This window comes from Oncorhynchus masou, chromosome 15 (assembly GCF_036934945.1).
Source record: "Oncorhynchus masou masou isolate Uvic2021 chromosome 15, UVic_Omas_1.1, whole genome shotgun sequence".
NCBI lineage: Eukaryota > Metazoa > Chordata > Actinopteri > Salmoniformes > Salmonidae > Oncorhynchus > Oncorhynchus masou.
Genome location: NC_088226.1, coordinates 10426025 through 10438240, shown reverse-complemented (window position 1 = coordinate 10438240; position 12216 = coordinate 10426025). Strand labels below are relative to the sequence as shown.

General features: G+C 43.0%; 1 protein-coding gene across 1 annotated transcript in view; it reads right to left on the bottom strand.

Annotated features, from left to right (window-relative positions):
• LOC135555246 (uncharacterized) overlaps nt 1-9235 on the bottom strand; it is a 50000-nt gene extending 40765 nt beyond the window's left edge. Inside the window, exon 1 of the mRNA XM_064987560.1 lies at nt 8079-9235. Coding sequence (XP_064843632.1) covers nt 8079-8693 — 615 coding nt within the window. The 5' untranslated portion in view covers nt 8694-9235. The remainder of the gene's footprint in view (nt 1-8078) is intronic.
• Nucleotides 9236-12216: the final 2981 nt, after the last annotated feature.

Below are 12216 nucleotides of genomic sequence, written 5' to 3'. Positions count from 1 at the left end.
ACCTCATAAGGGGACATTATGTCAACACTTGACCTAAAGCCTCGGTCAAAAGGCCAGCGCTGTCTTAATACTTACATAACAGATGTCATTGGGAATCATAAACAACTGCTATGACAAATCAAATGCATCACAACAACACAGAACATATTCATGGCAGGCCTCGTGTTCTTCACCCCCTCACCTCCCCCAAAAACAACAACACATCCCTGACCCAGGTGTTGCTACAATCAATCTTGTGGTGACATTCCACAGTGCAGGGCTTCTCCTTGAAACTCCCAGTGTGTGAAGTGTACAGCAAACAAAGAAAAACAGAAAGGCCAACAAACACACGACAGAAAAAGAAGGACACCACCCCCACACACACACAAACTATACATGACCTGGGCACATCGTTGTTATGGTTCAATCAGGTTTAGGGTTAGTTACTATGGAGGTTTCACCCACCCCTCCTCAAGGGCCATTTCAGGGATTCTGAGAGAGACCAACCCGATGCATGGGAGGGACAGGAGTGGTGCAATGCTGAGTTTGAATTACACAAGAGATGTGACTAGGTCGCTTTAAGGCAACTTGCTGTCCACCAACTACTGCATTTTATCTATAGTTAACCATTTCTTTGTAACAAAAAAACATGTACAATGCCGTAGTAAAGTATTCAGCCCCCTTGACCTTTTCCACATTTTGTTACGTTACAGCCTTATTCTAAAATGGACTAAATAGTTATTTTTTCCCTCATCAATCTACACATAATAACCCATACTGACAAAGCAAATACAGGTTTATATACATTTAGCTCATTTATAACAAATATAAGTATTCAGACACTTTATTCAGTACTTTGTTGAAGCACCTTTGGCAGCGACTACAGCCTCGAGTCTTCTTGTGTATGACGCTACAAGCTTGGCACACCTGTATTTGGGGAGTTTCTCCCATTCTTCTCTGCAGATCCTCTCAAGCTCTGTCGGGTTGGATGGGGAGCGTTGCTGCACAGCTACTTTCAGGTCTCTCCAGAGATGTTCGATCGGGTTCAAGTCTGGGCTCTGGGTGGGCCACTCAAGGACATTCAGAGACTTGTCCCAAAGCCACCTTCGCCCCAATCTGAGGTCCAGTTTGGCCGAGCGGCTAGCTCTAGGAAGAGTTTTGGTGGTTCCTAACTTCTTCCATTTAAGAATGATGGATGCCACTGTGTTCTTGGGGACCGTCAATGCTGCAGAAATGTTTTGGTACCCTTCCCCAGATCTGTGCCTAGATACAATCCTGTCTCTGAGCTCTACGGACAATTATTTTGACCTCATGGCTAGGTTTTGCTGACATGCACTGTCAACTGTGGGACCTTTTATAGACAGTTGCGTGCCTTTCCAAATCAATTGAATTTACCACAGATGTTTCTACAACTTGATTGGAGTCCATCTCAAGGATGATCAATGGAAACAGGATGCACTTGAGATCAATTTTGAGTCTAATAGCAAAGGCTCTGAATACTTATGTAAATAATGTAAATTTCTGTTTTTTTATATTGAAACAATTTGCTAAAATTTCTAAAAAACAGTTTTCACTTTGTTATTATGAGGTATTGTGTGTAGATTGCTGTGGATTAAAAAAATATATATATTACAATAAGGCTGTAACAAAATAAAATGTGGAAAAAGTCAAGGGGTCTGAATACTTTCCGAAGGCACTGTATTTATGAGATGTGTTGGATGAGTTCGATCGGACAGGATCAGTGTCCATTATCGTTCCCCATGAGAACTGGCGTCCAAGCCCCATTTTCCAAAACGTAACAGAGAATGTCTTGTGTAAGGGGGGGACTGTCATCAACACGTACATAAAACATAGACATCACATAAAAGATAAAGCTAGTTCCCACCTCCTTTGCCCCACCTCCCACCCCTAACCCAGCCACGACCAATCAAGCAGTCTGAGATGAATGAGGACTATATTCAGTACTAAGAGCACTGCATGATAGATATCATAGAAGTTATCTGCGTTTATAATCAATTTCTACCTCCATGGCAACAGTTTTATGTAACATTGTGCAAACTGAATCTGCCCCAGGTGAAGGAGAGATGATTGGCTTTCCTGCTAGCAGGCTCCATTCAAGTCATCTGGACATATTGGCCAGCACTCCCATTAAACCAGTTGACCCCTAAATATAGCCAGTTTTAATTAAATGGTGTTTGCTTTTTTTCACCGTTAGCACGGCTTATGAACCAGAGCCAAACGGATGTAGTGCTGCTTGAGTGTGTGCAGTGCTCCCCTCCGTTTTCCTTCACACTCAGTGAAGGCAATGAAACGTTATGAGCCCTAAACTGCATGGTAATGAATGGACAGGGGGGTGTGAGGGCAAGCCTGCTGAGAGGCTGAGTCACTCAGCCAGCCAGTCGGTGTTATCCTTGATCAGAGCCACGTAGTCAGCAGTGGCCACGGTGGCATCACTACCGGTAGCCTTGGGCAGTCTCATTAGCTGCGCTGAAGGCCCATGAGTACGGCAGTGTTTGTCTCACTTACACACGTTTAGGGATAGGTGGGGGGTCAGAGCAGACCACCGTCACCATGGTAGCCCTTGTAGAGACCGCCAGCAATTTATCAGGGCTAATTAAACTGGGTATTGTGGGTAAAATAAATGAAGAGGGAAAGTCGGATTAGCTCAATCACTCCACAGGCGTTAAGAGCGACATTCTGAAGTGGAAAAGGCTGACGGGGAAAAAAAAGTTCCAGCTGGAGCAGCAGAAGAATGTGTCCCCTGGAGAACAGTAACACCAAGGGAGGGAAAATACATCTTTGTTTGGGAAATATATAGGGGTAAAGGACGCTTATTATTAGGGGCTACCAGCCAGGGAAGTTCCAGACAAGTCACCAAGTCTCTTGTCACTTAGTGTGGCACAGGAATACGCTTCAAGTGACGGAGGGACTGAGAGACAATTCAATGGACTCCTGGCCTCAGTCTGGGGTTTGTAAATCCTAGTCTCATGTTTAGTATGGCAAATGCTTTTACAGCTAATGTCAGTTCTGGCCTGAAAGCCCTCCTTGTTTTATTCTAGAGGTGGGGTAAGGGAGGGTTCAGTTAGTTCAGCTCATACTTTGTATAAGCTCTCTTTCTCTCTCCCCATGGGTCTGATTCCCACTGACATCTTGACATTTTCAAAAAGGAAACACAGCTGTATGAGTGTGTGTTCTTGAGAACAAGATCTCCCAAGCAATATCTAGTCTTCTTTAACTGTGTCATTTTAATGAGTGTCTAAAGGTTTTGATTGATTAGTTAAGGCTTTAGCATGCAAGCAAGCCTTGCCATGGATAGGTAAACCAGATATCTTCTCTATATCATGCACTGATTTACTCTTACATAGGAACAGACAGCATTAAGTTCAATCAGTGCACAGAGAAGACAAAGAAAGGAAAATCGAAGAGATACGGATGTTATATTTCTAGGCAGTGTTGCCTAAATAAGCATTGGTCTATTTTTGACGTGATCATACCTCATAAGGCGACATTATGTCAACACTTGACCTAAAGCCTCGGTCAGAAGGCCAGCGCTGTCTTAATACTTACATAACAGATGTCATTGGGAATCATAAACTGCTATGACAAATCAAATGCATCACAACAACATATAACATATTCATGGCAGGCCTCGTGTTCTTGACACCCTCACCTCCCCCAAAAACAAGAACACAACCCTGACCCAGGTGTTGCTACAATCAATCTTGTGGTGACATTCCACAGTGCAGGGCTTCTCCTTGAACTTCCCAGTGGGTGAAGTGTACAGCAAACAAAGGAGAACAGAAAAGCCCAACACACATAGGACAGATAAAGAAGAACACCACACACACACACACACTATACATAGCCTGGGCAGGTTGTTGTTCTGGTTTCCTCATGTAGTTAGTTACTCTGGAGGTAGGAACTCAAGGGCCATTACAGGACTCCCAAGAGGGGGGAGAGAGAGACCTTGTAATTATGCACAGAGGTCAGAAGAACTCTCTCGCAACTTTGATCTCTCTCTATGAGCCCTAGGACCATGTATCAGGACTACCTGTCCCTGTCCCCAAACCACCTGGTTGTGCTGCCACTATCAAACCCTGACCTGTTTCACCAGACGTGCTAATTCGTCCCGACCCTGCTGTTTCGACTCTCTCTCTCTCTTGGACCTGTTGTCTCGACCTCTGAATGCTCGGCTATGAAAAGCCAACTGACATTTACTCCTGAGGTGTTGAACTGCTTCACCTTCTATAACGACTGTGGTTATTATTTGACCCTGGTGGTCATCTATGAACATTTCAACGTCTTGAAGAACAATCTGGCCTTACTTTCCATGTGCTCTTATAATCTCCACCTGACACAGACAGAAGAGGACTGGCCACTCCTAGGAGCCTGGTTCCTCTAGGTTTCTTCCTAGGTTCCTGCCTTTCTAGGGAGTTTTTCCTCCAACATCTGCATTGCTTGCTCTTTAGGGTTTTAGGCTGAGTATCTGTATAGCACTTTGTGACAACTGCTGATGTAGAAAGGGCTTTATAAAATGTATTTGATTGAAATTTGATTGATTTCTGAGGAGGTTGTTCAACCGAGTTCACTGACTCCCTGCACCTTGCTCATCCTGCTTGGAAACCCTGTAGCCAATGAACTTCGACAATCAACAGGTCAGTGCAGCACAACCAACTTTGTCTTTCAGTGCACAAAACCTGTTTCATAAAGACACACCAGTCTCTGCCGTCTTTCACTCCCCTGTACTGTATCATGTGGCTTGTTTTAGAATGACACCTCCTGGTCCCTGCTATTCCCTCCAGCTTCCCAGCTGCCCCCTGGAGGGTTTGGGGGTGGCTCCTGTTACAATGGCTGCTGCCTGGCCAGGGAGTCTGCTGCTGCTATAAACAACTCTCTGCAAGCTGTCAGTGGAGGCTCTGCTGAGGGACATTGGCAGAGATTAAGATGAGTTAAAGGCATTTTAAAGATGGTGGATCTGTCCTGAACACTGATTGCTTTACCATAATAATTTGAGTAAATCTGTCTTCTAGGGTGGTAGAACTCCTGGGCACAGCTATGCTGATATTAGTTTTGCGTTTGCAAGAAAGGCATTTTACTGCACGTGACAATAAAAACTTGAAACTTGAAAATGAATGATTGTCACTTTGGTGTGAGTAATCTTGATCTTGGGTAAGTGGCAGGTGTTAGAAGATAAACGGGAGGCCAGGCAGTCAGTCTCAGTAATAAGCATTTCTGTGAATGAATGACTGTGTTGCAAATTTTACAAATACATGTAATAGCAAGTTGCTTGCTGTGTATCTGTTCTAAACTAGTATTGCTCAAATTTGAGTGTGAGAAGCAGCTCTGGTTGAGTGCTGGCTGGTGCCAGTGGTTCTCAATGAAAAGAGAAATGGCCAGGCAAGATAGCAGTCAGGCCCTGAGTGTCACACTACCACTAATCTCTCTGTCCCAAGCACCACCACAAGGTTCAGCTTTCACACTATGAGGTCACACATAGATAGATTACAGAATGTACTCGTACTCTCAGCATGAAAATGGCTTTTCCTCATTACAGTACATGGAAACGGTATCTAGGAATCATTGTCCATTGTAAAAGGTCACTCAATAAGGTTCCCGAGTGGGGCAGTGGTCTAAGGCATCACTACAGACCCTGGTTCAATTCCAGGCTGTATCATAACCGGCCGTGATTGGGAGTCCCATAGGGTGGTGCGCACTTGGCCCAGTGTCGTCCGGGTTAGGCCGTCAATGTAAATTTGATTTCTTTTATTTTACCTTTATTTAACTAGGCAAGTCAGTTAAGAACAAATTATTACTTTCAATGACGGCCTAGGAACAGTGGGTTAACTGCAATATCTAGTCTTCTTTAACTGTGTCATTTTAATGAGTGTCTAAAGGTTTTGATTGATTAGTGAAGGCTTTAACATGCAAGCAAGCCTTGCCATGGATAGGTAAACCAGATATCTTCTCTATATCATGCACATACAGCATGAAGTTCAATCAGTGCACAGAGATAAGACAGAGAGAAAAAGTCCAAGAGATACAGATTGTATATGGCCATGGAAAGTGGCACAAGGAGGGGATTTCATAGAAGCAAACCAAGTCTGTTCTGTTGAGGGTAGACTTTGTTTTAATTTTTGCTGTGTTTCATCTGTACTTGTCAAAATGTGTAATGTACCCCCACAAACCTCCCACTTTACCCCATTGCCCACACTTCCTAGTCATAGGACAGCTGCTAGGATACCACTTGTCATGGGGATTGTGACAATTTGTGAGAAACGATCATTAAGACAATGCAAGCATTTTACAATCATTAAGACCATTCTCACCCCCCCATCTGGTCTGGACTAAAATTCCTTGTGTCAATTGTTAGTGTGCATTCAGCAAAACAATGATAGAAAAACATTCCAACCTCACCCCTTGTCATAGGCTTTATATGCATTAACAGTGACAGCACAATGCCCTTCATGAAGGGGTTAAAGTAAGTAAAGACACTTATAATATGCTTCCCAGTTGAAAATAGGCCTATAACTGATTTTGACATTTTTCAATTGCTTCAACTTTAGTGTTGAAACTCAGTTGTGGATAACTGTTTACATTGCAACGAAAATCATACAATGTTTGTTTTTGATTATTGGACATAACATTTCCTTACTACACAGCTCCTGAAGCCTCAACTGATGGCAGCTTCCTTGTGCAGGCAAATGTAGTGCACATTATGTCTGGCTGCAGGTGATCTGCATATGAAAACTAAGTGAGGCAACTGTTTCCTACCCACTGGGCACACACTGACTGAATCAAAGTATTCTGTCTGCAATTATCAACTATCAAGTGGTTTGAAAGACACTTTTCAAATCACTTGATAAGTCCGCTGTGGTAGTCAGCTCGCAACCTCGCTTACTACCACTCTCTATATCACAGCCGAGTTATAGGTACCGGTTTGGAGAAGTACAGATATTCACACATTATACAATGCAGACGAGGAGTTATAGATTGTTTATTTGCCGTCAGTAACAGTTGTTTTATTTTTTTTGGCCTCTGAAATTGTAACCACCTAGCACTGGGTTTTGACCAGAGTTAACGCCTCCTCTTAACAACGCTGCGCTCCAACACTTCGCTTCGCTTGAAATTTGCATAAAGTAGAGCACAACTCAATGTTTTCTTCCACAAGACGAGCAAGGTTCTCGCCGCTCTCCTTCCCACAATCCCATTTCTCTGTGTATACTCGTTGAAAACGTATGGGGTGGAACTTCTGCTGTTTTCCCCAACAACGAATTCAGCAGGAGAAGTTCCACCCCCATTAATTTTCAACGAGGGTACTCAGAGAATTGTGCAGGGGATTGTGGGAAGGTGAGCAACGAGAACTCTGCTAGCAGAGTGGTAGAAACATTTTTGCTCTCCTCTACTTCATGCCAATTTCAAGCGAAGGGATGCACTGGAGCAAAGCATTTTCAAGAGCAAGCACCTCTGATCAAAACCCACTGTATGTAAGACACCCATGTGTGGAAACGCAGTGTCCTTTATAGGGCTATTTGTATGATTACTTTGAGAGCTTTAAACTCAGTAGGTCCACACAGGTTCTCAATAACAACAGACAAAAACTGATAGGCCTAAACCAAAATAGCACAGAGATTATAAATGAAGTCATGCATGGCATCTTAACTGAGTGGCTGATAATGTCGAGAAGGTGTGGGCAATTGTAATTATCACCTAAACACTTGTATAAAAGAACTATGTATTTGGCACACTTCTTGATCTGATGAAGGCATAACTGCCTGACAATAAAGAAGTGAAATGAGCAGATGTAATTTTTTCATTTGTCCTTCTTTTTATGTTTTCTGTCTCAGTTTACCAATGTTCTTGAACTTGGGATTTCATTTGATGTCATTGTCATTGTCACATATAGTAGAGCATCCAGCTAATTAAGCGAGACAGCACACATGGTACCCACTCCACAATTTAGAGAGAACTGTGCTTGGCTGAGCCAAAGCCTTTGTAAACTATTTTTTTGCGGTGGCCCAAATGAGATTTTAAGGTAATGATGTGTGTTCTTTTGAGTTTTCCACATCTGTACACAAAACATAGCAGATTTAATTATTTACCTGTAGCTCACACCATGCCACTTCTACTGTTGTCTCCGTATCCAGGCCTTTGTACACCGTCTTGAACGACCCTCTCCCAATTTCAATGTTGAATTTGAGGAACCTTCCATCAGGTGACGTCGCCACGGCTTTGGTTTCAATTTCATCCTTTTCCTCTTGCTCCCGTTTGCTTTCAAATGGAGCTCGAGATAAAATGACCTTTTTGTCAGTGATTTCTTCCTCGGAATCTGAACTTGTGCCCTGTGCTTGCGAGCTGGGCTGTGGTGGTTTGGGGTCTGATGCTTGGGTACCAGGAGGTGAGCACGTACTCGTTCCCGGGCTTGAGACAGGTGAGGCTGGTACTGATGAGTCCACTTTTTTCTCCTCTGCCGCTGTTTCGGCTAAAATATCATCAGCAGACCAGGAGTGAGTTTTGGAGAGAGGGGCATCATCGTAAACTTCAGGCTCCAAATCCAATGTATCTATTTTGCTCAACCTGTACGAGTTTCTCCTGGAGTTTGCCGAGTGTCTCCTGCGCCTTGGTGGTATTCGGCCAGGGAAGCAGGAGTTGGCGTCGAACCCAGCAGGTAATTTGGAGAAACCCAGTCCGCCCATGTCTACCTCAAGCTGTGACATGTTTGTTTTATGAGTTTTGCCGCGAAATGCAACAGGTGGGTCTTGTGTCCCAACTAGTGGATCTGCAAATCCGAACGAAGGCTATTTAAAAACATAAACTGGAAAAGGGAACATCATAGGTTGCAGGGAATGTGAATTATTTCGAAAAATAAAAACTACCAAAAAGCTACAAAAATCCAAATGAAACAAATAAGTATAGGCTACATATAAAATGTGTCTACATATTTGGCTTATACATTCGATTTGTATGTTCAATTCAACTATAGGCTATTAGACTATTGGCTAATAATACAAAAAAAAAATCAACAAGTGTGCCCACAAGTCTCTTCACCTCAACCTGAATGAAGGTCGTTCGAGTTCTCCCTAGTAAAAAGTGCTTGTTTAAATCCGCCAAATATAATTTACTTGGTCGTGGTCTTGCTCATAGACAGACGAAAAATAAATGACATTAATGCTAGTATTCCTCAAACCGTGTCTCTGGTCGCACGTCTTCAAACCGTCCGCTCCCAATGTGGATTAACGCTGTATCAACAACGGGTAGACTGCTCGAGCGCACAGTGAACGCTCAATGAGCTCCACCCCCCAAAACACATTTCGGATCTGTATTTTGCCTGCAACCATAGACTATTATAGGTTGAGAAGATATAGTTCCCTTGAATGTACACTGAACAAAAATATAAACGTAACATGTAAAGTGTCGGTCCCATGTTTCATGAGCTGAAATAAAAGATACCAGAAAGTTTCCATACACGCAAAACGTTTATTTTCCATTCCACGAAAAGGTTCTTTCTCATATTTTGTACACAAATGTGTTTACATCCATGTCAGTGAGCAGTTCTCCTTTGTTAAAATAATCTAACCACCTGACAGGTGTGGCATATCAACAAGCTGATTGAACAGCATGCTCATTACACAGGTGCACCTTGTGCTGGGGACAATAAAAGGCCACCTTGAAATGTGCAGTTGTCTCAAGTTGAGGGAGCATGCAATTGGTATGCTGCCTGCAGGAATGTCCACCAAAGCTGTTGCCAGATAATTACATTTTCATTTCTCTACCATAAGCCGCCTCCAACATTGTTTTAGAGAATTTGGTAGTACGTCCAACCGGCCTCACAACCGCAGACCATGTGTATGGCGTCATGTGGGAGAGCAGTTTGCTGACGTCAACGTTGTGAACAGAGTTCCCCATGGTGGTGGTGGGGTTATGTTATGGGCAGGCATAAGTTACGGACAACGAACACAATTGCATTTTATAATAATAATAATAATATATCCCATTTAGCAGACGCTTTTGTGCATTTTACTTTTCAATGTCAATTTGAATGAGCCACACATTTTATCAATGTCAATTTGAATGCACAGAAATGGTGTGATGAGATCCTGAGGCACATTGCGAGGCCCATTTCTTTTAAGAGATCTGTGACCAACGGATGCATATCTGTATTCCTAGTCATGTGAAATCCATGATTAGGGTCTAATTAATTAAATTGGCTGATTTCCTCATATGAACTGTAACTCAGTAAAATCTTTGAAATTGTTGCGTGCTGCGTTTATATTTGTGTTCAGTATATATTTTCTTAGTTAACATTTGCTAAAAAATAAAACATGCTAATGAAGTTTACTTTGAAATTAAAAAGCTGTTAGTTTGTGGTGTGTAGTAGCCTAAACATACTGTACAGTAGTACTTGCAAACTTACTATTGAAGGTAGCCTAATAAGTCACAAGAATCTTGGTCCAAGTGTGATATGAATGCATTCTGGCAATGTGCCAAGGCTTTAGATACCAGCTCTTGGTTTAGAATGTTGGATTTACTATCCTGTATATTGTGCTTTACTGTATGCCTACTGTAAGGTAATTATTACGATAACAGAGGACAAGAGTCATCAAAACGTATATTAACTTAATAATAATAATAACTGTTTTACTGAGGTAATTGCTCCCAGGACAGGAGCTATCCACTTATCTGTGGTGATTATCTTTAGCAATATTACATAATGTTGCACTGTTGAAATAGTGGGTAGGATACAAATGGAGATAATGACTACAGCAAAACGAATGAATCCATCTTAACATCAAGTTGCAACAAGTTGCCTGCCATCCTGGCACTGTAGAAATAGCCTTCATCAAGAAGTCTGGATTAAGCCAAAGACAAAGACAGCTGACCATCTAAATCTAGGCTATACCTACCTAATCTCTTCAATAGGAAATTAAATCACAGAGACAAAAGCAATACAGATAAGCTGAAAGAGGTTTCACTGTCTTATAAAATAGGTTTACAACCGTGTCCTCATCAGTCAAGTATTTTTGTCTGATGATGAACTCAGTAATAGTGGGTTGGGTTGTGTGCAGATTTAGTCGAGGAAGGGTAATAGCATAGTGGTTATAGGAAAGGGTGTTTATTCATGTCTGTTTGACACATCTCACAAATTCTCATCAGTTACTTGTGATATAACACAGTAGTAGCATATCAATCAACGATTAAGAATAGATATGTAAAACACACCCAGTAGGTACATTATCGTCATCAGTTACTCTCCACCACAGACACACACATTTCCTCCATTCCAGGGTTAACGTGAGCACCCTGACATGGACCGAGGCCTCATCTTAGCAGGTTTCCGGGACGAAGTGGAAGGAGCGGCTTAGCGTTGTGTGGCCAAGTGATTTCAGGTCACATTAGCTGAGTGCCACACACACCTTACTGTTGACTTGTGCGATACACTGACCCCATTCCCCTCATACTAAGGATTCCAGCCAGGGAAGTTCCAGTCACTGTCTCCCCAGCCAGTGAGAGCATGTGCTATGGCTTTGATTCCTGGGTAGACCGGTGTGTGTTGCCATATGCTTACAATCAGACTGACAGACAGACAGAGGGCCAGGGACTCTTTGTTTATCCCCTCCTCATGAGTGTGTGTGTACGCCTGTGTGTGTGTGTGTGTGTGTGTGTGTGTGTGTGTATGTGTGTGTGTAAGAGCTTGCACCGTGAAGATAGATAGCTCAAATCCCAGCACCTGATATAGCCCTCACAACCACTGCCAGGAGACTTAAACTAGTCATCCCCCACCTGTCACATGAGCTTCACAGAGAGGTTGTGTGGAGCAGGGGAGAGGAGCAGTCAGAGGGGGAGCTTATCTGCAGGAACACATTGCTCCTATGGCAGCAGACGGCCACCCACGAAAGCTAATCACTCATGTTTGATGAGAGCTTCTGCAGAGTCATCTTTCCAGAAAAGAAGAGTAGCACAGAAATCCCCATGAAACAGCATGTAAAATGGGTCACACGGTAGACAACATGCTAATCGCAGCGCTCTTCACAATTCCAGCTAAAAAGCAGCACGTCGTCCTCCCTTTTCTGTCTGCTCTCTCTGCTGCTGTATGGTTTGTTTATCTCCCGGTCATGAGGCGGGCAGTGCAATACGCTCTGTTCTTTTCTGCTTTAGCTGACACAGGGCAGGGGGATGGAGGCTGGGCCTTGACAGGGGAATAATAAACAGAGGTCCTATTTTTTTGAAGGTCAAGGAAAT